This window comes from Xenopus tropicalis, chromosome 5 (genome assembly GCF_000004195.4).
Source record: "Xenopus tropicalis strain Nigerian chromosome 5, UCB_Xtro_10.0, whole genome shotgun sequence".
NCBI lineage: Eukaryota > Metazoa > Chordata > Amphibia > Anura > Pipidae > Xenopus > Xenopus tropicalis.
Genome location: NC_030681.2, coordinates 58,101,649 through 58,129,361, shown reverse-complemented (window position 1 = coordinate 58,129,361; position 27,713 = coordinate 58,101,649). Strand labels below are relative to the sequence as shown.

Below are 27,713 nucleotides of genomic sequence, written 5' to 3'. Positions count from 1 at the left end.
GATTTCTTACTCGAGCGCTATTCTGATATCTACTGGGAGCTGCTATCTTGTTACCTTGCCATTGTTCTGCTGATTGGCTGCTGGGAGGAGGGTGATATCACTCCAACTTGCAGCTCAGCAGTAAAGTGTGGCTGAAGTTTATCAGAGCACAGGTCATTGTGGCACCCTGTGAAAATCAAATATAAAAAAAAAAGTTTGTGTTTTTGAAAAACTGATTTCAATTTAGGAGTTTGCTGCAGAAGCTCTATTAACTGATGCATTTTGAAAAAAATCATGTTTTCCCATGACAAAATCATGTCCTAAATGATTAGGGCAATTTTATGAATTTTTAGAATGTGGCCACAGAGGTACCTGCACTTAATTTTGCTAAGCACTATGCTACTGCACATCTCAAATATTAATATGACAAATAGGGCTTGGATTTAAATTAGTATTTAGTCATTTCATTTGTAGAGAAACCACAATGTTATGCAAAGTTTTTACAGCATGCAGTACCTGAATAAAATAAATAAAAAAAAAAACCCAGAATGGTAAATAGTAAATCTTGTGAAGATTATAGCATAAATTTATAGCTATACAACACCAGTTTTAATGTTAGAAGTGAACAGGGCACAGCACTTAGCACTAAGTGTTTCAATTGAGAATATGTCATTTTAATCAGTGTCTAGATCCTTTTGACCATATAGTGTGTCTGTGCCCTGATCACTAAACTGCTTGTTAAGCTCTACCAAACTACTTTTCAGTACTTCTGCAGGTACTGGCAGTGTTCCTTCTAACATTGACTGGAGTAATTGGGTGGACAATGACAACTTTTTATTTCACGCAGTTCAAGAACCTACTAGGAAAATTTTTTTTGGGGGGGCCATGTTGATATCTAATAATGTTGAACTCATCTCTAACATTTGTGTGGGTGAGCATTTAGGGGTGTGGACGGGGAATGAAATGAAAATGGAATATCTTTTCTTTGCTTAACAAGTATACAGGGCAGTATATTCCCCTTGTAAGCAAGGAAAAACATTGCAAAGCCAAACCTTTATGGTTGGATAAAAGTTTGTGTTGAGTTTGGGAAGAAAACATGCTTTTAAAGCATTCAAGTTTGCTGGGACAGCTGAACCTTTCATCAGGTACAAGAAAGCAAATAAAACATGCAAAAGCTATCAGGCAAGCTAAAATAGAGATGGAAAGGGGTATTGCAGCAAGTAAAAGGAATCCAAAATTATTTTTTTTAATATGTAAATAGTAAATAAATTAAGCAAGAAGTTGTGGAACCCTTACAGGGGGTCACTTTGTTGATAAGAACAGTGAAAAAGCAGAAATACTGAACTTTTGTTTTTTATTGGTCTATACCAGTGGTGGGAAACGTTATTAGTCAACTATGCCAAATATCAACAAAACAGTGATTGAAATTTCTTTTGAGAGCCAAATTTTTTGCAGACTGGACTGGCTCACTCGTACATGAAACGAGTGAGCCTCCCCTGCACTGCATATTCCGCCCCCCGCCTGCACCGCGTTTCCCGTAGCCCAAAGACCACCCCCTCCTGCTGATTTTTGCTACGGGCAACGAAAATGCAATCGCACTGTACATGCGAGCCCGCACCTGGAAGAACCAAATTCAAGGGGCCGAAGAGCCAAATTCAAGTGGCTCAAGAGCCACAGATTGCCCACAACTGGTCTATACCATTGTGGCGCCAGATAATCAAGGCTTCCATTTCAATTGACCCAATTCTAGAAATATAACTACTGATGCATGGGTCACTCAGAAGGAAATTCAAGAGACTTGAACATGTAAAGGTAAAACAAAGGTCCAGGACCGGATGGTATTCATCTCAGGTTAATAAACAAGCTTAGTGCCAGAAAAAAACCTGTTTGCGTGTACACTTCTAAAAGTTGTGTAAAGGCAAAGCCTCTGATGCAGAGAGAAACTTCTATCTGTGCAAGGAATATCTACTAAGTTGCCAGCCCACCCCTGCAAAAAAAAAATCTTCAGAGAGGCCCAGTATACACTGATCCATACCCCAATCTACCGCCCGCTCACATCTCCTGCCCACCTGCGTCTCCCCTTTCCACTGGCAGGTAGGAGAGTGGCTGGGGAGAGGAGAAGTTTTTTTCAGCTAAAGAGGAGAGTAGGGTCTGTTTTCTCTATAGTTATGCCACTGACTACATTCTTGGCAGATAGAACCTTTTTTCCTAGAACAGAGAAACAGAAGTATTTATGTTTCATTAATTTAGTTTGAATAATAAATACATGTCCCTTTGCCTTCCTTACACCACCTTGCCAATGTCTTGACAAAAAGTAGACTTTGCATATGTATAATAAATATATTTTAATTAATTAAATTTTTTTCTTTTTTTAATTTAGCTTGTTTAAATTTCCTGAAACTGTGCAAAATCAAGTATTATAACTACTGCCTCATTCACAGTGTACAGGTAAATATACATTATTTTAACTTTTTGTAAATATTCCTCTTTATGAACTTTTTAAAAATAATATTGGAGCTTTTACTTCAGTAGTAACCTGTTTTTATGTGATTCACAATTCTATTTGTTTTTACCTTTAGGAAATTACTGTCTGTCACTGAACCACTCAAAAGTTTTGTTTAAAAAAAATCTCTTTTGACAGGTCCTGTCAAGTGTGGTGCTGTCTTCCTTTAAATTGTGCTTCACCTGCACCCAGGCAAGCTGATAAACTTATATTGGGAATGCTCCTCCTGGTTGCTCAAGATGAGCACTACCCTTTACTATGTAGTCAGCTGTCCCAGGTGCTGGTAAAAAAAAGTATATATACACCAAAAAAACTTTTTTTTTTTTTTTTTTTTTTAAATATCCAGGATGTTGAGCACTTGACAAACACACTAAATACCATCCCCCCTCTGCTTTTGGTGTTAAAACTGTTTGTGTGACCATGGCAACCAGTGTAAACACATCTTAATGCATTGCAAGATCAGTGAAAGATTGTGTTAAAGGAGAAGGAAGGAATCTTGGCCAATAGATTAGCCACAGTAGTGCAAGCTAGAACGCTATATTTATTCTGCAGAAAGCTTTACCTTCCATGCTGCAGCTCTAGCTGCTGGTAGCTCAGATTGCACAGCACACGTGGGAGGGGGAGCAAGTTCAGATGGGAGGGGGAGCAGGAGAAGGGAAAACGAGAGAGAAGTGCAGACCTGCGCGGTGCCCTGAAGAATTTTTCTGAGAGAAGGAAACCTGATACCAAAGAACATGTGTACACAAGGAAGACAAGAGATACTGTGTTTCTTTTGATAGAGGACTCATTGCAGCTTTTCTGTAAGTGCTTATGGCTGTATTTACATAGACCTTTCTGATAAAGCTTACTTAGTTTTTATCTTTCCTTCTCCTTTAAATAAAGTAAGGTGTAATATTAATTACCAAAGTAAGTAGCAAACAAAAGTTGCTCTAGTATCATGTTCATTTCAAAAGCATCTGACAGATGCTGCTTTGTAGCAAAATTACCTCCAGATTAACTTGTACTTGTACTGGCCATACACCCAGTGTGCAGAAAATAGAGAAAAGGTGAAAAGCAGAAAAGGTTTCTGTGAATGACAAAAGTGGGAATAAAAAATGTATTGTGATGAATGAACCAGTGGCAAACAGACCCAGTGAATGAACAATGTGCAAATACAGAATGGCTTAGTGTTAGATAGCCAAGATAGACACAATGGTTGCAGATCATTGCAGGTTCCTATTGGGGGACTAAACTTACAACAGTGGGCTATTAGTCAATGTACTACAAAGTGAGTAAGGGTGGTCCAGTTGCATTCTGCATTCAACTTTTCTGATGTGTCTATTAAGTGTTTTGACCCATGATATCCCCAAATGTAGTTGAACTATAACTCATCTAAATTGACTGACAGGATCTGGATCTACTGCATGCAGAGACTCTCCTCTAAAAGGGGAGGTATCCTGTGTTGGATGCATGTGTTCATACAGTAGACATGTTATGGGCAGACTCATTGACAGACTGGTACTACACACAACCTGCCCAAATGTGCATGTAGCATAGTTTTGGCAAATATTGTTGGTTTGCAAAAAAGTGCGGATCCTAATTTGTCACCCACTCTGTATATATCAAGGTCCAAAAAATGTTTAGTGGTATAACTACACTCTATCATAAATCTGACAGTTGTTTGTAAACTATTCATATGATGAACAAAGTCAGTCAGTTGTTCTGTTGTGTTCTGCCAAATCACGAAGCAGTCGTCGATATAGCACAATGGATTTTCCCAGCAGGGTGGTAAATGTTGGTATGTTCATATTGTATTGTTTTGTACAATATTAGGTGCGTGTTTGCTTTGTTTCTACCTGCATATCTGAGGATTCAGCTCTTAACATTGATAGAGAAGATAAACAATCCTTGCTGCAACCATTGGTTATGGGAAAGATTGTAATGTGTATGACCACTTTAAAAGTGCGCATAAATACTCAACAGGAAGGTCTTTTTGTCGGGCTTCAGTTAAAGAGTATCTCACAGCTGCAATACCTGCCTCATTGGGAATAATGGTGTAGAGGCTAGCTACATCCATAGTCAATAGTAAACAGTTTGTAGGTAAGTGAATGTCACGTACTAGACTTAGCAAATGAGTACTGTTTTGTATATAAATGTCCATGGATATTTGGGCTGTAAAAAATGGTCAACAAACATAGCCACCAGTTGGAAAACTGAACCTATGGCTGAAATTATAGGTCAACCAGGAGGGCTGCTGATGGATTTGTGGTATTGTATATATAATAGGTAGCCTAAGGTGGTGGGAGTGTCAACCCAACCTAAAACACTTCCCATCTGTAGCAATGAGTCAAGTACAGATTCTATAGTGGGAACAATAGGAAGTTTGCGTGGCAGTGTTAGACAATTAGCCCAACAATTCTGCATGATGGTACATGCTATTAAGGACTACAATAGCGCTCCTTTGTCAGCAATCCACACTCACAGAGCTTATAATGCAGCAAAAGTGATTTTTATTGTGGAGCACACTAACATTTCAGCTAACACAATAGCCTTTGATATAATACACCCCAGACTCTATGGGATGTATTATACTTTATATTTTGTAATGCTTTCTGTTATATACCTAGACTTTGTATGCATACTTAACTGAAATCTTTTGAATGGAAAAATTTTTTGGTGCAAACAAAACAGTTTGGTGCATAGTAAATGGCAAAAATGAAATATCTCCTATGGATTTTTAATGGCTGACATTTTGACTGCTACAAAATAAGCATGAATGTCACCAGACACACACTGACTAACATCTAGCACCCAAATGTTTGGCACCCCATGTCACTTACCTGATACCCTGGTTTAGTGCTCCTCTTACCTGATACCCTGGTTTAGTGCTCCTATTTAGCAGAAAAATGCACTGGCCTGAGTGAGTACCATGGAGTGATCTTCTTTTTTTGCTACTGGTGGGCATGTGCAGTAGAGTAAAAAGCTGACTTTCTCACTCTACGGTGCATATACCAGCCTGGGCCATTGAAGAGTGAAGAAGCAGATTTCAGCTCCAAAATGCATTTATCCTCAGACTGCTGAGAATCCACCATGTGTGGCATCAGCCTTAGGCTTGGAGTGTAATGCAACCCTTCCCTCACCTTTTAAAGTTGTGAAGTGATGGATTCTCTGATTTGACATGCCTCTGCTTTTGATTTTGGTGTACAGATTCTCTGGAAAGTAGAGGGATTTCAAGTACCATAATCCATCACTTCTCTTCTGTGGTTTTTCCCACCACAATTTAACAAAGTATCATTAGTAGATAAGACACTCAATAAACCACCAAACACATTTTAATACCTGCTTAAAATGCCACTCTTTTACAACACTTACCACTCCAACCCATGCGCTGCAGTCTCTGATTTATCAAGGTTTTAAACCTCAGTTATCTGAATCATGGACAGGCCAGACTGCCACAAGGTTTTTTCACCCCTTTCTGAGGCAAATCTGGGACCATTTATTGTGGGATTTCTTTCACCTTTTTCTTGGAAAAAAGATAAGGTTTGAAAAAAAAAAAAAAAAAAAAAAAAAAAGTTGTGAGTGCTCCTATCAGTGGTGTATCTGCCTGATGAAGTAATTAAAAGCAACAACAATAAAATAGGTTTTCTGGAGAGAACCAATGAGCTTTCTAATATCCATGTCACCAGTATAGTGTTACCCATGAGTGTGCCTTGTTATCACTGAGTGTTGTTTTGTACTTCACTTATAAATAAAGTCTTTGTGGTAGCTATCTATGTTTAACTGAAGTGCATCCATTTATGGTATTAAAATAATGGAAACAGATGTTAGTTGTTTTTTTCTATTTGTTGGCAGAAAGATTTCATTATACAAACTGGTGATCCCACAGGAACAGGAAGAGGTGGGGAGTCTCTGTATTGGTAAGTTTATTCCTTTCCAAAACATTTTTGCTTTTAAAATGAGTGACTTGTTTAACTGCTGCATTTTACAATCTTTGGCTGCAGAAGTTCAGGGAGAAAGATCTAGGTTTAACTACTTTTAAGGCTACACTTCTGTTTCTTCATTTTATGACGCCAGAAATTAAACCATTTTTTACATCCATCATAACATCGTCTTTGCATGCTATTTATAATTTTGCCTTGAAAGTGTTTGCCCAATGCTTTTACATCACCTATCTGATTCCCCATGTTCCTCTATGAGGTGGCTGCCATATTTGTGCAGCATTAGAAGCTATAACTGAGAAGGGACAGTCAGGTTGGCATAACAATCAGGTTTAGGAACTTCATGTAACAATTACAGTTATGGTATCCCTTATCCGGAAACCCGTTATCCAGAAAGCCAGTCTCCCATAGACTCCATTTTAATGAAATAATTCAGATTTTTTAAATTGATTTCCTTTTTCCTCTAATAAGAAAACTGTACCCTGTATTTGATCCCATCTTAGATAAAATTAATCCTTATTGGATGCAAAACAATTCTATTGGATTTAATCAATGTTTTATTGTTTTTTCAGTATATTTAATGTATGGAGATCCAAATTACAGAAAGACTCCTTATCCGGAATACCCTTGGTCCCGAGCATTCTGGATAATGGGTCCTATACCTGTACTTACAAAAGCAGCCCTATAAGTGAAAAATGGTCAACATGACCTATAGGTAACTTTTAATGTAAATTCATATTTTGAAAAGTTTTTTAGTTTCGGTATCACTTTAAGGGTGGCCATTTTACAGCACAGAGATTATAAATCTAAATCAATCAAATCAACCCCTGCCCCAGTGGCGATTACAATCTAAATTCCTATCACATTTACACACACCATGGTTTATAAAATCATATGCTTATTAACCTGCCTCTGTTTGTGTGTGTAAGGAAAATGCAGTGCCCAGATGAAACACAGACAAAGTAAAATATTTAAACTCATTGCTGGGCCCTGGCTGAAAACAGATGTGGGCTCTAGTGCTGAACAATTTCATAAGATAAAAGCTAGCAACCTGCTGAGTACCACATATAGTTAAGTTGGGTTGAAAAAAGAACAAAGTTTAACTGTTCAAGCAAACCTCAGTGCACACACATGGCATAAACAGAATCTGCCATCACAACATCACTCAGAAGGGCGTTCAGCAACATCACTGCCCTCACTGTGAAAAACCACCTATGCTGCTTCAAATGAACGTTCTGTTCCTCTAATCTAAAGGGGAGGCCTCTGGTGTGCTGATTATTTTTATAAATATCTGTCTATAATCACCTTTAATGTACTTGTACAGAGTAATCATGTCCCGCTTTTTTTCAGAGAAAACAAATCCAATCTTGACAGTCTAACCTTATAGTTTAATTCTTCCATCCCCTTTACCATACGAATATGTGGTATATGCCGTAGGACATGCAACTAAACTTAGTTGCATGTCCTACGGCATATACCACATAATCGTATGGTATCAATATATGTGATTTGTTAAAACACAGAAATTAGAATTTTCATGGCTGACAGTTTTGGTCTATTCAGATAAAGCATGCTGTCTGTTATATGTACAATTAAAGCCCCTAACTGTAAGTTAACCCAGAGAAAAATGTATTTGTAGACATTCTGAAGGATATGCACATTCTGAGCCCCCTAACTGTAAGTTACTCCAGAGAAAAATGTGTTTGTAGACAGTCTGAAGGATATGCACATTCTGAAGGATTCAAAATGGCTGCTTATTTCTTTGTACACAAATACCAAATGGCAGATGGGTTTTTTTGTTTTTTTTTAAATGAAGTGGTTTATGTGTTACAATATCATGTATCGTGTTAGATAAACCCAGTTAACCAAGTAAAAATATAATCCTCATAAAGAATACAAAATTAATATCTATGCCTTAATTTTTTTGTGAACATAATTAAAACAATGAGAGAATAGAGTTAAATAATAGGGAGAGAGTGATGGGAAAGGGTATGTAGAGATTAAATCAGACGTATTTCCCTGCATAGATGTTATTGAGTAGCATCACCAATGTAATGAGTTTAAGATTTTATTGAATTTTGTAGGACATTTATTTAGACACTCATATTGTATAAACCCTACTTGTGTGAAATACATTTTTGTATTGTCTGCTTTCTCTTCCTGGTCCCTGAGCACCATCTCCAAATCTGAAAGTTTCAGTTATGGTATAATTTGAATTAGAGTTTACAAGGCATCCGTTACCTTATCTTAAATTCCTGATATACGGTTTCAAACTGTTTAAGGGTTTGGTAAATAATTGACAAAAGGTATTTCATTTTATATTTTGCCCAGATTTTATAGTCTGATGTATTAGGTGCCTTAGGTTGGGGTTGTACAATAGTGTTGATTGATTTATCTACTTATAATGTTCTCTTAGGGCTGTGGCAGATGGGGAGACTAGTCCCGCGACAAGGGAGATTTGTCGCGGGCAACAAGTCTTCCCCGTCTGCCACAGCCCTTACAGTACAACATAGCTATATGAAAGGTGGCCATACACTGTAAGATTGACTCATTTGGTGAGGTCGCCAAATGAGCAGATCTTCTCCCGATATGCCCACCTAATGTAAGCGATATTGGGCTAATAACACTAGGGCCCATTAACAAACTGATGCAGTTCCCGATCTGACAGGAAAATGAAACCTACATGATCGAGATCTATCCGATTTTATGCTAGATATCTGTTGGGTAGGTCTGTCAGGGGGGTCCATACACAGGCAGATAAGCTGCCGAATTGGTGTGAAGAACCTTAATCGACAACTGAAATCTGCCTGTGTATGTCCACCTTAAAGGACATGTAAACCACACACATTTAATCAGTGAATAGCTTCTTTGAAATATTTCAATGCCTGCCACACTGATTGTCCAGAGGCTAATAGTAATGCTGCAGCATCCCCTTAATCACTTAGATTTCTTTCTCCTCTTGTAACCCACTTGGCCCCCTGCCTTGGGAATTTGCTTTGACTGTTTGCTCGTGGGCATGCTCAGTTTTTTTCAGCTCGGATTACTAAACACACCTTACATTCTAGCAGCTAGTGAAGAGATGGCATCACTGGTTCCCATAGAAACTTGGCTCTAGGAGCTGCATGCTCCTATTTGTTTCTCCTAACCTCCTCTCCTGAGCTCATCTTAATTATTGCATTTCTCAAACAAAGCACAGTTTTGCCTGTGTGAGCCTGCGTTGTTGATGAAATGTATGCTGAATAAGGGTCTTTGCTATTTGCATATATGCTATTTGCAGATTTAAATCTCCAATGTCGCCTGGAAGTTGACTTTCCATTCAGACTGGTCTGAGGGTGAGAATGTTTAGAACTTCCTGCTGAAGCCGCAATTCTGACCCTGAGAGTTGGGCACACAACTTTGAATCTGTAGCTTGATTCAAATTGCTGTCCCATAAATCACTTCTTATCACAAAATACATAAACAAGTTTTAATTAACTATTTTGGGGTTCCTTTGCCAAAATAAGAAAACCATGAAGAGTTCTTTTAACAGCATATTTAGGCTGTTTAAAAGAGTGCCATTTATATGTTTGCCAATAATTACGTTAAAATTATGTTTTTTTCTTTCATCCTCAGTAAAATCTATGGAGACCAGGCAAAGTTTTTTGAATCTGAAAAAGTGCCCAGAATTAAACACAAAAAGTTTGGAACAGTGTCAATGGTAAATAATGGAAATGATCAGCATGGATCACAGGTAAGCAACATTTTTTTTTAAATCGAGCACTACCGCCACTTATTTCAGTCATTCTTTCACAATCATAAAAATTAATAATTTATACTTTTGTACACTCTATGATATAGCTGGCCAATTAATGTGTTTTTTTTCTGTGTAATCTACTCTGTATTCTTGCAAGCAGGAAATGTAGAGGAGAACTTAGTATATTATGGGCTCTTGTAAATACAAGAGCCCATAAATGAGCCAAGTATATGAGGTGCAGTATTCTTTCACAGAAAAATGTGTGGTCGGGTGACATTTAGAGAATTGGAACAAAATAACGAACTTACAAGTTCTTACTGGCTTAGATATCAAATTGTAATTGTGCTTAAAGGAGAAGGAAAGTCATTTTGGCATTTTACTGCCACATTAGTGCAAGCTGTATTTATTCTGCAGAAAGCTTTACCATACCTGAGTAAACAGCCCTAGAAGCTCTCTCCATTTGTTTAAGATAGCAGCTGCCATTTTAGCTTGGTCTCTGTAGTAGCTTCCGTGTTGCAGCTAAGATCACACGTTCTGATGGGAGGGGTAGTGAATTCTTATGAATTTTTATTGGAAGGGGGAGAGGAGAGAGCTGCAGACTCTGGCCCCAGGAATGAAGGATTTTTCTGAGAGGAAGTCAGATACTGAAGAACATGTTTACAAAAAAGGAGTCAAGTAATCCTGTTGCTCGCTATCATAGGGCTGTGTTAATAGCAAAATTAATCTATTGTATGTGAACTTTGTGTGTATGCACATTTGGAGCACTATTATGTTATTGATGATGCTGGAAAGGGAAACCACCCACCACATCTACCAGGTCAATCTACCTTATTCAATAACTTTTAGATGGGAATTTAGTAACAGTGTTCCTCTGCCTCCATATTCCTCTCGACTCGGGTTCCCTTTAACTATAACTATAATCCAAGTTTAAAGTAAACCATTTTTAGGCTTTCCAGATTTTGTTTTTGGTTCATAGGTTTGTTTTTCTTTTAAAAGTTAAAACTACGAATGTGGTTTGTTTTGAACTGGTAAAGTTGCAGTTCCTGATTTTTATGCCAGCTATTACTATCCAGCCACTTGTTTAAAAAAAAAAATAAAAATAAGCAAAACCTTGTTGTTTTCATTATGTTTGTCTTTTGCTTTAATTGGGCAATACAGTAGAGTGTTGGCTTCCTAGCCAGTAGTTCTGTGGTTAAATGACATGTATGTCTCTTTCCTTTCCTTCAGAGAATGTATAAAATTCATTAGCATATTAAAAACAGAGGAGTCTGAGTCGGAAGTATCAGAAACTGAGGAGTCGGAGAATTTATCTACCGACTCCACAGCCGTGCCTGATATGGTGGCTCTTGTCAACAGAAAACTGCCTAAGCCTGGCCATGGTTCTTCATAGTGAGGACCACAAAGCAATCCTGTTCTTTCGTTGCTTCTTCCAGCTCCACTGGGGCAGAGACTGATGTGTATAAAGTATACTCTTTGTAAATCACTGTGAAAATGTGTTGGTGCTATATCAATACCAGGAAATTGTGCAAGGATAATGGTAGCGTGAAGGAAAGACAGTTATAAATGGGGCCGAACCTTTAAAAGCCTTGACCAGCCTCTGTAGAAGGGGGAGAGCAAAGCTAAGCCTAGACAGATTGAGGTTATAGGCAGTGCTTGAATTGAGCTTATAAAGCCTTATATAAAATATGTAATGCTTTTTTTTAATAAAAAAGTTACATAGTCTTGGTGACACTTTAGAAAACCACAGCTTATCACCTCCAAAAAAGTGTTTTTTAGGGTGCCCTATATATACTACAGCAAAGTGTTTTATATGACTGTTTGTTAAAGTCATTAGGTAGTTAATTAGGTAGTTGTCTAGGACAGAGCAGAGGTTACACAATGTGAGGTTACAGGATTAGTGATGAGCAAATATTTTTTGCCAGGCATGGATTCACAGCAAATTTCCGCATTTCACCATTGGAGAATTGTTTTGTGAAACTTCCACAAAAATTTGCTGCAAAAAAATCCGTTGCACATCAAAATAGGTGTGGTTGCATAAAAAAAAATATATATTGTGCGGGCCAATACGGTGACGCGACACCCGCGTTTTGCAAATTTTCCGTCGTTTCGGTAGTTTTGCTAATTTTTTGGCGAAGCAAAACGGGACAGAGGGTGAGTTTGGGGAGTGGTGCCAACATAAGGGCATGACTGGTTTGAGATATCAGAATTCAGCTTAGGTGACTGGAGCTGCAGGATTTTGTGCCCTTTCCCACCAACATTGTGAACATGAACCTAATACATTGCTGTTTAATCTATCCATCAGTCACTGCAGGTTTCCTGTAGACTGTTTTAACTTTGCAGAGTGACTTTAATAAACTGGGGAATTAGCAGCAAATTGTCAGATTATTTTTTTTCTTACCATAGGTCAGCCCTATGGTTAAAAAAAATATAATGAAAATTAAAGTGTTTTGTACCTATTTTGTGCCTAAAGCTAGCTGATATAAAAAAAAAATACCAATAAAAAGTCTGCAATTTGACCAGCTGGATTTGTAGTCAAATCATGCATGATCACTGGGCCTCTTGGCCAAAGGATTGTGTTCCAAAAAAAAAAAAAAAATACTTCATGATGAAAAGACTGGCATATTGGAGAAAATGCATTTTACTTTTTTTTAAAGAAAGAGCAAATCAAACAAACATCAAAAAATCAATGATGCTTTTTATGCCAAAAAAGGACACTTATTATAGAATAATATCACCAGTATTTAAAGATAAAAGCACCAATCAGAATACACAGTTAAGTATCCAATCACAAGATCCAGCTCATTCACCAATCAGAACATATTTTATAAAACATAGTAAATAAATGTGGGTTAAACATATGTACAGATATACAAAAGTTTGAGAGTTTTTCCAAAATCTAATTTAGTATCATACTTATATAAAAAGCAAATAGAAGAAAAATGCTTGGCTCCTAAATTTACATATTCTTTTTTTTTTTGTAAAGTAAATTTTATTGATTTTAACTAGTAAGAAGTAGAAAGAAGAAGGAAAGTTAGGGGAAGGAAAAGCTGGAGAGTTGTAGTCTTCATTAAGTAACAGGAGATTTGAGCCATGGGAGTCCAGATGTTATCAAACCTGTTCAAACAGCCTCTGGCTAGGTAGGTAAGTTTATACAGTTACAGATAAATTTACATATTTTTAATAGTATATTGTATAAATATCAAACATATCAAACAAAACAAGACTAATTGCACTACAAAGTCAGTGCCTCATTTTTTTTTGTAGTTTATCAGATATATTACCATCTTGTTTACTCACAATAATTTTAATACCCACTGCTATAAAATAGTCCAATGATCTATTACAGTGCTGTCCAACTGGCGGCCCGCGACCCCCCTCTGTGTGGCCCCCCACCTGTCTGGCTGCTTTGATGGCTTACCTTTGCATGTAATCCCCTGTGATTTTCACACCTTTTAGTTTCTGCATTGTTCACCCCCTGCAGTGTTCACACCTCAGGCTGTAATCATCCACATTGTTCACCTGTTCACACCTCAGACACAGTATGGCACATAGGCAGAATAGGGCTGGGAGGGTATGGAACACACAGGCAGCATAGGGTAGGCATAGTATGGCACATAGGCAGGGAGGGTATGGAACACACAGGCAGCATAGGGTAGGCATAGTATGGCACATAGGCAGCATAGGGCAGGGGGGTATGGAACACACAGGCAGCATAGGGTAGGCAGAGTATGGCACACACAGACAGCTAAGGTCAGGCAGAATATGGCACACAGGTAGGGCAGGCAAAGTATGGCACACACAGGTAGGGCAGGCAGAGTATGGCACACACAGGCAGCAAAGGGCAGGCAGAGTATGGCACACACAGGTAGGGCAGGCAAAGTATGGCACACACAGGTAGGGCAGGCAGAGTATGGCACACATAGGCAGCTAAGGGCAGGCAGAGTATGGCACACATAGGCAGCTAAGGGCAGGCAGAGTATGGCACACACAGGTAGGGCAGAGAGTGTGGCACACACAGGCAGCTAAGGGTAGGCAGAGTATGGCACACACAGGCAGCATAGAGCAGGCCGAGTATGGCACACACAGGCAGCACAGGGCAGGCAGAGTATGGCACACACAGGCAGCATAAGGGAGGCAGAGTGCCGCCTGTGTGTGCCATACTCTGCCTGCCCTATGCTGCCTGTGAGAGGTGAACCTGGCAGGGATTTGTCCTGGGAGTTTGTTAGTAGTTGGAAACAGCCATTAAATGGTCCCTAAGGTGTGTAATTATGTTGCTGGGGGTTGCTGTGCTATCCACAGGGGAGGAGGAGGCATATGGATTTAAGGGTATCTTAATATGACATAATATAATTCTTTCCTATATGAATAACTGTTGATATCCCTGCAGTGAGGACCAAGCATTTGGGTTTTTGCTGCACTACCACTATTGTGATAAAATGGGTGTGGTTTGAAGTGGGTGTGGTTCAAAAAAGTGGCCAAAACTGGCTTCCATTAGTAGTCCTCCACCATGTATGCTAGAGAAATTCCTGCCCTCGGCACCGCAGAAGTTGGACAGCACTGATCTATTAGAACATACTGCAAAGTGTCTGACCACAGTAGTTTCAGACTTCACATTTTTAATGTTTAATACATGTTTCCTTATTCTCTCTTTAAGACAGCATATTTTTTACAAAAATCTTTTTACTAAAAAGCTCTCAAACTTTTGTATTTAAGTGCCAGCAGAATTTCATATATCGGTTCCCCTCAGTTCCAAATGTTTTTTAAACATTCAGTGCTTTCTCAAAGTATATATTTTTTTCTTCAGGAGAACTTGAGCTTTTCACAAAAAATAATGCTTGTGTATTTCCAAAAGAAAAATTAATATTTTTCATGATATAGGGATTTATACCAGAAACATATTTTATTTTATGGACCAAATTTCAAATGATTTGGAAAGCCTCATGTCTCCTGAACGTGCCAATACCTGATATGTAAAGTAATGGAATACAACAGAATAATGCATTACAACAGAATATGGCATAATTTAGATTCCAAAGCTAAAAATCCTGGAACATTTAGTTTACCCCAGGAAGCCATATATTTTTGAAAACGTTCTGCTGAATCCAAAATGGGTAACCATGTCTTTCTACTCCTAAAGTAGCTAAAGCAATGCTTTTCTGAAGTTAGCAATTTCTTTAAAAAAATTCTAAAAAAAATGCCTCAAAGCTTCCACTTTCAAGCCTCACATCTCCCACATAGCATTAGGTACCAAGAAAACACATCCTAAGTATGAATCCAAGGGCCCACTGAACAGTTTGATGCCCACTGTGCATAGGATCACCAATGTATCTGGCATTTAGAGACCCCAAAAGAAGTTAGTGCATACAAATTGCCCCGGAGATCTCTTTAGCTACTGAAAATTCAACACACCGCCATGTGTATTATGTTCCATAAGACCCCGTAACAGTATGGAGACCCTAGTAAACCATATATTTTCTGAAAGTACAGATTTTGACAAAACAAAAATGGTTAAATACATCTTTCTACTGAAAACTATAAAGCTATGCTAAACAGAACAGTTTTTATGACATTTCTAAAAATCGTCACAAAGCTTGCATTTTAACCCATTATGTACCCCCACATTTTGTAACGTATGAACACAAAACTTTCTAAATACGAATTCCAGGGGTCTACTGAACAGTTTGATACCCTAAATGCATAGATTTACCAAACTATGTGGCGTACAGGGGCACCCAAATAAAAATAGTGCATAAGAATTTTCACATATCATGCTCTAGCTCGTGCATTTTTGCACCTGGTGTGTGTATTTATGTGCCATAAGACCCCCTAACAGTATGGAAACCCTAGAAACCATTTTTTTCAGGAAAGAAAAAAAACGATGCGAAAAAAAAAAATCCACGAAATTGCGTGTTTGTGTGTGGTGTGTGCTGTAAGTGCTGTGAATGTGTGAAACACCCCCAAAATGTAGGCTAGAGATCGCAGGAGGGACCCAGGAACCACAGGAGATGTCTTCACTGCAGGTCAGTGGGCGCGCAGGAGTGGAGGGGGGAGAGCAGGGCGATCACGCCTCAGCAGCCACTTGTTCCTTTGCTCGTTGTCTAGGGGCTTTAACAGCCGCTCCCCCGCTCCCAAACCTGGAAGTACTGCAGAACCTAGAATCTACGTTCTGTGGCACTTGGGTACTTTTATCCACAGAACGTAGATTCTACATTCTGTGGCACTTAAAGGGTTAACCCACATTCATTTATTATGTTTTGTAAAATATGTTCTGATAGATGAATGAGCTGGATCTTGTGATTGGATACTTAACTGTGTATTCTGATTGGTGCTTTTATCTTTAAATACTATGTGATTTCAAAAACTCTTTAGCTTATGTTTAATTGCCCTATTTTTGGCACGAAATGAGTCAGGCTACTTGTGTTTAAGATGCTTTTTCTTTCAATAAAATGCATTTTTAACTGCACCATGTTATTCTCCAATGATCCAGTTTTTTGTGCCAGCCTTTTAATCATGAAGTATATTCTTTTGAATTAATCCCCGAAGAGGTGAAGGTTTGAGGCATGACACCTGTGCCCAGAATGTTATTTTTGGTGAGTTCACCCCGTAAAGAAATCTTACTGGATTATCCAAGTGATTCAAAAAATTGTGTTGTAAACTAATTGTCTCATGCAAGTTCATCTGCAGAATTGTAGTATGCACAAAACATAGTATGCCATGCAAAACAGGCTAAACAATTCCCTTTGGCCCCTGCCACACAGGGAGGATTCTCATTCTAGAGATAAAGGCTGGCCAAGAATCTATCCCTACACTTCAAAAATATTATTTAATATAATATATATTAATTTAATATTGTTGTGCCTGCACCCAGAGCAATTGCTTCGGCCCAGGTGCAGGCACACAAATTGCATTTTGGTACATAACTGCATACTCAGTAAGTTATGTGCAGAAATCCATTTTGTGTGCTTGTTCGCGGCCTGACGCAGTGGCTCCGGGTGCAGGCACAATGATAAGATTTTTGAAGCGTAGGGGCAGATTATCAGCTTGTGCTTATGTGCAGACTGAGAATCTGCCCTATATGGCAGGGGCCTTAAGTATAAGAGTCCTAAAGAAATATTTTTTTTTGTTATTTATCACTGATTATGTTGTTTTGTGTTTTGTTTTGTTTTTCAGTTTCTTATCACCACTGGGGAAAATCTTGATTACTTAGATGGAGTGCACACAGTATTTGGTGAAGTAACAGAGGGCATGAATGTGGTGAAGAAAATTAATGAGGCCTTTGTGGATAAAGAGTTTGTTCCTTACCAAGATATAAGGTATAATGAAACTGCTCCACATATTGCCAAATCTTTTTGCTGACCTGGTAGAATTATTTTAATGCCTGTGCTATAAAACCTGAAAGGAGGAGTTGGAGGAATGTTTTTTTGTTCCACATGAAGGTATTTAATCCCATAATGCCTTGCACCTGTACACTTGAGAAAGGGCTCTGCACGAAACATGTAGTGTGCTGACACTGCTATGAAATATCGCACTGCAGTTTTGAAATGCTGCCTGGAGCTTTTTGATTCTATCTTTGCATTTGATTTTTAAAACCAGAAAGAAAATGAATGTCTTTTTAAAAATCTACTTAATAAAAACACCAGTATATTCATCAGTATATTCCACTTGTAAGCACGGAAAGACGTAGAAAAGCAAAGCTATTATTACTTGATATTGAGGTTGGTAAGATAAAAATTACGGCATTTTTGGAATTTTAGTTAGCTGGGTGTTACCGCATTACAAATAGATTTGACTAAACTGGTGTACTGTATTGTTAGAAATAACATAAATGCATTTAATGACAGTGTTTTGGGGGCCTTGTTATTTGAGAACTATTTTGGGATTTTTGTGGATAACAAACTATAACTCTACTGGCTATTATTATAACAGGATGAAAACAAAATTTTGCCTATTTATAGATGCCTAGTACAGCCTCACATTCAGTGTGCAATAGGCCTCAGTCTATTAAAGGATAGTATGTTCCCTTTTATAGCATTGGTGCAATGAATGCTTGTGTATACTTTTAATTAGGAAATATATATATATATATATATATATATGCATAGAAAATAATCATCTGTGGCCAGCACATCCTTCAATGTTTCATCAAAAAAATTTTTTATTGCAGATATATTGTTAAAACCAACGTTTCGGTCCTCGTTAGGACCTTTCTCAAGGAAATATATATATATATATATATGTATATGTATGTATATATTCTAGATTGTTTTTTTTCAGCTCATATTGACTGTGTAGCAGGGGCGGGCCAAGCCGACCAGGCACTCTAGGCAACCCTGGCCAGCCACCTCGCCCACACGTGCACAAACGGTAACATTGTGGGTGGTGGAGGAGAGCCCAGACAAGAAGTAGGCAGAACAGGTGCATTCCTAGCGCCTCTCCTTGTCGTTTCTTCCTAGGCAGGTGCCTCTTCTGCCTACCCCTAGTTCAGGCCCTGCTGTGTAACTATCATTCTGCCAGTGGGGAGTACTTCATGGCAGTATTGATAATCTCATGCATAGCCATTTTGTTAATACACGATACTAAAAATATAAAGGTTGTGATAACCAAACTTTACATTTCATTTGGGTGCCAGTTGCTTTGGAACATTTCATGCTCTCTCTCCCTCTTTAGGGGCATTTCCAGGGAGAATTTTTAGTTTACCTAATTTTTTTTTTTTTTTCATGAAAACCTAACCTTTCTCTATATGCCTACCTGATTCAAGTACGATTCAGATGGGATTCAATATCTTGAAACCCATTATACATAAAATTCCGAATTACAGGATGACCATCTCCCATAGACATCATTATAAGCAATTAATTCAGATTTTTAAAAGTGATTTCTTTCTCTCTGTAATAGAGAAGAGTACCTTATAATCAATCCTTACTGCAGGCAAAATCATTTTAAATAATTAGATTAAAGTAGGGCTGTCCAACTGACCACCATATACCCTTGGGTATACCATAACAGACTTAATAGTCTTAATATATAGTGCTCATAGGTTTGCCCATGGTATGGTTTACCAGGTGCACTTTGATAAATATTAAATCTGTGTTAAAAAGTCTGGAACCACAAATAGTGTTTACCTAGCACTCTGCATTAGAGGATATCCATTCACATTAAAGGGGATGTTCATCTTCAGACAATAGTCTGAATTTAAAGAGCCCCTGTCAGAAAAAAAAAATTTTTTGTGATTCATCTTTATTATTTAAAATGTTTAGTTTTGAAACTACAGACCAGGATCAATGCTCTTAAATCTCTCTCACCTCTGCTCTCTCCTCTCTAGGGATCGCTGACACCAACTTGCATTCTGCCATAACAGGAAGTTGACACTGAAATTGTTACTTCACATACCTTACCTCTTCTGCTTCATCTGCATTTCATTGATCCAGTTGGTTAAATCTTGACAGCCAATGGTATCACAGATATGCAAATGAAGCAGGAGGCATGCACAGAACCAGTTCAGTGTGGCATTTTTTTATTTGCCTGCCTGCCAAGTCCTGGTCTGGGAAAAAAACCCTACCGAGAAAGCAGAGAGCAGTACAGTGAGACTTTTAGAAGTGCTCATTCTGGTCTGAAGCTTCAAAACTGATTTATAAAAAAAAAAAATTCTGACAGGGACTGTTCAAATTCATACTCAAGAATATGGCTCAATTGTTTGGGGGCCAGTAAAACATAGTCCATAATTTGTGACAACCTCAAAGCTTAGCTTCTCAACAGCTGCTCAGAGCACACTGAGCATGTGCACTGTTACAAATAGTTTTAACAGAATCCAAGATGGGGAGCTCCTGTGACAATGGTAAAGACCTATATCATTACTACTATAGAGAGGCTGAAACTTTTGGCTAGTGCAGTCAGTTTTGTATATAAAATATGGCATTTCTAGCCATATCCATTTTTAAGGTTTAGTTCTCCTTTAAGTGGTTAGTGCTGTTTAGCCACGTCCTTGAGCAGCAGGGTAACTTGGTCGCCCCTGGCCCCCCCTGCAGCGTGACCAGTCCCTATTTGTATAAGAAATGGCACCAAGGGGCTCATGTGTAAACACGAGGCAGATATGCACCTGGGCAATAACCTATAGCAACCAAACAGTGATTATATTTTCCAACCAGCTGCAAGTGTTACAGTAAAACCAGACTTTTGATTGGTTGTCATGGGTAACTGCCCAGTTGCAAGTTTGCCCAATATAAATGACCCCCAAGAGTCCAGTCAGTTCTTATGGCAACCAGTGAACAAAAACAGTTTATACCAAAGTAAAGCAAAACTAAAGTCAATCATGCTGAAAAAAATACATAAAAAGCTGAGAGGTGCATGTATCATGAAACTGTGAGATATTAACATAAGGACTTCTGCCATGGCTCACTGTATAATACAGCAGAATTTTTTTTTTTAATTAAATCCAACCTTTTGCGACTCACATCATTAGGTGCACTCCTGCTGTCACGAGTATTGTTGCCAGTGGAAAGGCATTTTATAGAGGTTAGCCTGCGGTAGCAGGATTTTTCGTGGGCAACTGATTTTTTTCTGTGGGTCTTTAGCCTTAAAGGGGACCTGTCACCCCCAAAAATAACTCCAAATTATTTTCTATCATGTTAGTTGAGCAAAATTAACTTAACTTACATTATATAAACGGTATAAATCTTGTTTGCTTCAATCTTTGAATTACTTAATCACAGCAAGCTGTCAGCTACCATTTGTGGACACTGTTAGTAAAGGCAAGCTTTGTATCATGCCAAAATCTTGGACCAGATGGCCATACCCATGCACTGGCTACATAATTAGATCAGTGCTGTCTAACTTCTGTGGTACTGAGGCATGGAATTTTTCTAGCCTACATGGTGGGGTGCCAATAGTCTAAGCCAGTTTTGACCACTCCCCTTTTTTTAAACTGTGCCCACTTCAAGCCACACCCATGTTATCACAAGAGCTTTTAAGAACATTAATGGTAGTATTGCAGCAAAAAAAAAAAAAAAAAATGGTTGGTGCTCACTGGAGGCATATCGCCCTTCATTCATATGTGAAAGAATTCTATTATGTCAAATTAAGACATAACCTTAAATCCATATGCCTCCTCCTTCCTTGTGGAAAGCACAGCAACTTCAGCACATAATTACACACCTTAGGGACCATATAATGACTATTTTCAAATGCTAACAAACTCCCAGAACAAACCCCTGCCAGGTTCACCTCCCACAGGCAGCATAGGGCACGCAGAGTATGCAGTACTGCCTGCCCTATGCTGTCTGTTTGTGCCATACACAGGACAGGCAGTACATAGAGTGACACAATACTGGCACTGCTGCTACAGTCTGAGGTGTAAACAGGTGAACAATGTGGGTGTTTACAGTCTGAGCCTGAGGTGTGAACAGTACAGGGGATTACAGCTGTTAAAAAGCTGAATTACAATCTTGTAATGCATATTGTACCCCTTAATGTAATTTATAAAGATATAAGTAGTCACCTCGGAGTTATGTGACCTGTATATGTATGTATGTAGGTAGGTAGGTAGAGAAAGTAGAGAGATTTTCGAGATTTTATCTTATCAATGAATTTTGCTCACTTACAGGATAAATCATACTGTGATTTTAGACGATCCCTTTGATGATCCTTCAGGATTAACCATTCCTGACAGTTCCCCAGGACCTACTAAAGAGCAACTTGATGTAAGTATTTATTTTTACCTCTCATATCTTTTATAGAAACATTTTACTATAGAAAATAAGAAAATCTTGAGTAATTATTATCAGAGCCGCAAAGCCAGGCAAAAGGATATTTTGAAAGTTAAATGAATACTCATAACCAGTTAAATGACTTGGCGTTTAAGATAAAACAAGTTAACAAACCCCAGACATATCATGCAACCAATATTTTCAGCAACTCATAGGGTTATACTACTCTTCTTCTTTCCAAGTACTAGGTCCCCATGCTCTCAATGTCACTGCAGGCTTATATTAATAACAGATTGATCAATGCACATGCTCTCTGGAGATTGTAGCTTTGGATGAACAATATCAATTTTTCACTGGCACCACAGGAAACAATTCTACACATCACTTCCTACGTATCTAATTCATCAGGGATTTGTTTTACTATGAATTACTTTTTGGCTTGAGTTTTTAAATGTTAACTTCATCTAGATTTTCTATTTTTTCTTTTGTTGCAGTTTCCATATTAAATGTCCCATATCTAAAACCCTCAAACAGTGATAGCTGTATCTTAATGGGCGTACTGCATGGGAGATTTTGTGCATTTAACTTTATCTGAATCATGGGATCTTGTGCTGCAACAGCACAATATTTTATGGGATGCTGCAAATTCTGTTCCTCCATGTTGTAATGTAAGAGTCAGGTCATATGGTTCTTTTTTTCATGCATCTACATACATCTAAATATAGTCAGTGTATTTCAGTGAGAGTAAAAAATCAGACTTCAGCTTGTCACATGATTTATATGATGATATAATTTTTAGATGATCCCATTTACATCTCTTAATCCCATGTCCAATAAAATCTTTCATGTAGTTCTGCAAATACAAGTGGAACTGGAACCTTCAGTTGCTGTAGACAAGGTGGGAGAGCTGCGCTATTTTACTAATTTCAGCAACGTCTGACTTGCACAGTTCCTCCACGTTGTGCTCGGGTGCCATTTTTTTTTTACTGCTGCCTGTATTCAGCTTTGCGGTTTCTTTATTGTATCAGTGAATCATTGTGATTTTTAAATTTAAACTTTTCAGAGAGCATCTCACTCCTAAAAAGGTGTTGAGTGTGCAGAAGGGAAAGAGTTGGAGGAGTGAGCAACAGAGAATGGGTGAAGGCAGAGAATTGGTTACAGAAAAAAATAGTGGGGGAGTGGTAAAGGTAAGGGGGAAGATAATTGAAAATTCAGGAAAATTTCTAATAAATCCATGTAGCATTCAATAATGTCATTGGAATTAAGGTAAGGTACAGCCCTTATAACTGGATTTTCTTTTTATTTGTTTTTCAAGAGGTTAAAGGGGTTGTTTACTTTCAATGTCCAAATCTTATGAAACAGCTAACAATGCTATTAATGTGTTAGAAATTCATTTTCCATAATAAATAGTAAAAAAGCCATTGCAAAAGCTACCCTTTATACCTGTTAAATTAGTCCTCCTTCTGTCTCTCTGATCAGTTTTCTGAATGGATGGGAGTGGCCTATTTTGAACCTGACACACACAACTTCCTATATGCTTACTTCATCAGGTACAAGCTTTGCCATTACTTGTTTCCTATTGGAAATCAATACTGCCCTGCACCTAGAAGTGGTTACTTGTACACATTTTTAAAAATATAAATAATGATATAGGAAAACAGCATTAAAATCTCTGCACCTCTCATGCTCTCCCATGGCATGACACTATCACAGTTTCTCCTTTGCCCTGCACCCCCAAGCCCCACACTGCACAGCAATAGCAGAATGTCTCCTCAGCCCTGCAGCTCTCACCAATTCAGTCTCCTCACATAATCCCTCCTAGCCTGTAAAGGTTTAATTTCTCTGCAGCTCACAGTGTCCCAAATAACCCCTCCCAGCTTGAACCTGTAAATGTGTCTCACCTCTGTAGCTCATAGCTTGTTTCTCTTCTGCTATGGAGCATTATCTATTACTTTCCCCACACAGCCCCTCCCAGCCCGAACCGGTAAAAGTTTCTTTCTTTTGCAGCTCATACACGGTCATTCTGTGTGCTGCATTGGGAAAATTAAATTTTTCCCTAGTGATAGGGCGCATGAGAACTTGGAATTTGGGTCCTTGGGGTAACATAGCCCCAAAAATCTGATAGTGTTTTACATTTCCACCGTACATGTACAACTGATCTCTATATTTTTTTTAATTAAAAGAAACTGTACCCACCTGGCATACCATTTCAGGTGGTTGAATAATACTGTTTACCATTTGTATTATTTTCCTGCAGAGTGGTAGAATTGGTGCAGATGAGGATATATGTGATGACAAAGGAAAGACTGCTGAAGAAGTTGAAGAAATGATTGCAGAGAAAGATGCCAAAACACAGGCTGTTCTTTTGGAAATGGTAAAAAATATTTTATGGAGAACTAAAGGCATTTTTATAATTTAGTACCCCCATTCACAGTTATTCTTGGTTTTTAATACTTATCTATTCAGGCCCTCCTGTTCATTCTGTCTTTGAAGAAAATATGTAAATAGGATTGTAAGCTCCATTCAGCCAGAGATGATATGGATAAATCAACACACATTGTAATGAACTAATGTCAGTGGAGGTGGGGGGGGGAAGGCAGGAGTATATAAATGAGTAACAGCCATCCGAAGGAGTTGGAACCTACCTGGTGTGTGGGGGTTTTGGCCAGTACTATGCAGTACTCGTCGACACTATATAAATATAACTTTATTATATTTAACGGTTTGGCAACTCCAGTATCCAGAATTCTGCCGACAATCTGTATGGGGCCCTCAAAGGGCCAGATGTCGATTGGGCAGCTTTGCATTTTTGTCTTAAGGGAATTCATTGAGAACATTAATTTAATTGATATCATTCTGAATGACAACCATTTCTGTTTTGTGTTCTTCTGTCTGAGTACAAGAGGCAAGAGGTTGAAGTAATGATTTTAGGGTTCTATACATATTCCACAGCTTTATACAATACATTTACAATAATGTGTGTATACATTAAACATACAAAACAACCAGTAACAATACATGAGTTATGAAGTAATGATTTAGGGGTTATAAACTTTGCTATCCTGAAATCTAGTATTGTTGACCCACTGTATATTTCCTTGTAATAAGTTCTTTATTGTTAGATATCACTAGATACAATATCACATTATTCCTGGTTGGGTTTTCATTAATTTGTACATGAAATTGTCATACAGCCCATTTTAAACTTCTTACCATTAACTGTTATGTCTCTATTGCTCCAATTAAAAATCTGTGTAGTTATAACCCACCATTATTAAAACTTGCACCAACCTTGCATTGTTTTTAACAGGAATAGAAGCTGAGCTTTTTGTTCTTTGGTTGCATAAGTGGTTCTGTAACATACTCGTCTAATTATGTTGGGTTGAAAAACCCAACATACTGTTCTTCGACTTCAGCTTATTCTTCTGTTTTTTCTTCTTCTTCCGCTTCTTCTTATTCTTAGCGCCCCCCCATTTTCTAATCGCTACTCCTCCTACAGTTTTAGGGGAACAACACCCAAAATCTCCACACTACTTCACCCTATAGCGGAGCAGTTTGCTTGTGCTTTTCTAAGCGATCCCGCTCTTACAGCTTTGAAGCTACACCCCCAAACTTGAATAACATAATAATGGGGCCACCCTGAATGAAACAGCTACATTTGTTGGATGACCCCCAAAGTGGAAGGGGCGAACAACAGCCAATCAAATTTCACCCATTGACTTTTATGGGGTAATTGCAACTGCTGCCAATCTTACAGCTTTGAGGCTACACTCCCCAAACTTGAATCACATAGTCATGGGGTCAGTCTGAATGAAAATATGATGATTGTTGGATGCCCAAAAGTAGGCGGAGCTTTGAACAGCCAATCAGATTTTACCTATTGACTTGGCGGAAATTCAACCTGCTGCCATTCTCACAGTAATAACACCAGGGTCCCCAAACTTTGCAGGGTTAGGCACCAGGTAACTGTGGTTCAAGATTAGAAAAAGTGGATTAGAAAAGAGCCACCAACATCCAATCAGATTTTACCTGTTGACTTTCAGTGGGGAAATCCAACCTGCTGCAATTCTCACAGTATTAACACCAGGGTCCCCAAACTTTTCACAGTTGGTCACTAGGGGACTGCAGTTTTAATTTTGAAAAAATGGGTGCCAGTTAGATTTCACCTATAGACTTCATATGTTTAAATTAAAACTGCTGCCATTCTTTAAATATTAATACTAAGGTCCCCAAAGAGCTGCGGTTTAGAGTTAGAAAAAGTGGGTGGAGCCACCAACAGCCAATCAGATTAACTATTGATTTTCAACAAGGAAATTCAGCCTGTTGCCATTCTCACAGTATTAACACCAGGGTTACCAGGGGACTGCATTTTTAGGTTTTAAAAAGTGGGTGAAGCCACCAACAGCCAATCAGACTTCACCTAGTGAATTTTTTTGGTTTAAATTTAAAATGCTGCCTTTCTCAAAAAAGTGGGCGGAGCCACCAACAGCCAATTAGATTTCACCTGTTGGATTTTATTGGTTTGATGCCAGGGTTTCCAAACTTCACAGCACAATCAGTTACTGGGTGACTAAGTACTCGTGGTTTGAAAAGTGCGTGGGGCCACCAAAAGCCAATCACAATTTTCAGTGGGAAAATTTTAATTGCTGCCATTCTCATATGTTTAATGTCAGGGTCCCCAAACTTTGCACAGTTTGTCACTAAGTGACTATGTTTCAACTTTAGAAGAGTGGGTGGGAGGACATGTTTGGCATAAACCAAACACGGTTTCTAGGAAAACAACCTCATACCAACTGTGAAGTTTGGGGATGCTTTGCTGCAGCCGGACCTGGCCAGGTCACCATCGTAGAATCCACCATTAATTCTACTGTGTCAGAGGTGCTTGAGGAATATGTCAGACCATCTTTAAGAAAATTAAAGCTGTGGTGGAATTGGGCCCCGCAACACGACAATGACCCAAAATATACTAGTAAAACCACCAAGGACTGGCTGATATTTAAGAAATGGAGAGTCCTGGAGTGGCCAACTCAAAGCTCAGATCTTAATCCCTTTGAGATGCTGTGTGGTGACTTGAAACAGACTGTACATGCAACAAACCCCCTGAAAGAATTCTGCATTAAGGAGTGGGGCAAACTTTCCTCAAACTTTTGGCCACAAGAAGTGTCTTACTGCAGTTATTTCAATCAAAGGGGTAACACTAGCTATTAGGGGGTAGGGTGTCCTAACTTTTTCCTCAGTTAGAATACACATTTTTGTTGATATCTTCTGTTTTATCAAAAGATCTTTTGAGTAAATCAAGGTTAATTTTGTTGTTTACCTGCAGTTAAATCCAGAGATAAATAAAAACAAGATTAGACATCGATAAGTGAACATTTCTTAAAGAACTGATTATTTAATGGGGTGTCCTAATTTTTTTACATGACTGTATATGAAATCCCCAACTACCTCTTCACCCTCATTTTCCTCTACTGTCCACAGAGTTTGAGTGTTTCCACCCATTCTCTCTTCCAGAATAACTGTGCCTATACAGCCAATATACTCTGCCCAGTTCTCTAAAAACACAAATTCACACCTCCTTATATCAATCTCTTATCCATAAATTGACCTCCCTGAGCTCTTGCTGCCTCCAATAATGTTGCACATAATACAGGTTTTGGGACCTGTTATCTGGAATCCTCAGGTCCTGATCACAATGCTTTAAGTTTACTAAAAAATCATTTAAACATTAAATAAACGCAGTAGGAGTGTTTAGCCTATAATAAGGTTTAATTATACCTTAGTTGAGCTCAAGTACAAGGTACTGTTTTATTATTAAAGAGAAACAGGGAATAATTTTTAAAGGAGAAGAAAAGGTAAAAACTAAGTAAGCATTATCAAAA

General features: G+C 38.3%; 1 protein-coding gene across 1 annotated transcript in view; it reads left to right on the top strand.

Annotated features, from left to right (window-relative positions):
• ppil4 (peptidylprolyl isomerase like 4) overlaps nt 1-27,713 on the top strand; it is a 50,011-nt gene that overhangs the window by 8,247 nt on the left and 14,051 nt on the right. Inside the window, 6 exon segments of the mRNA NM_001128642.1 lie at nt 2,360-2,427; nt 6,314-6,378; nt 10,012-10,129; nt 17,303-17,445; nt 21,732-21,828; nt 24,092-24,208. Coding sequence (NP_001122114.1) covers nt 2,360-2,427; nt 6,314-6,378; nt 10,012-10,129; nt 17,303-17,445; nt 21,732-21,828; nt 24,092-24,208 — 608 coding nt within the window.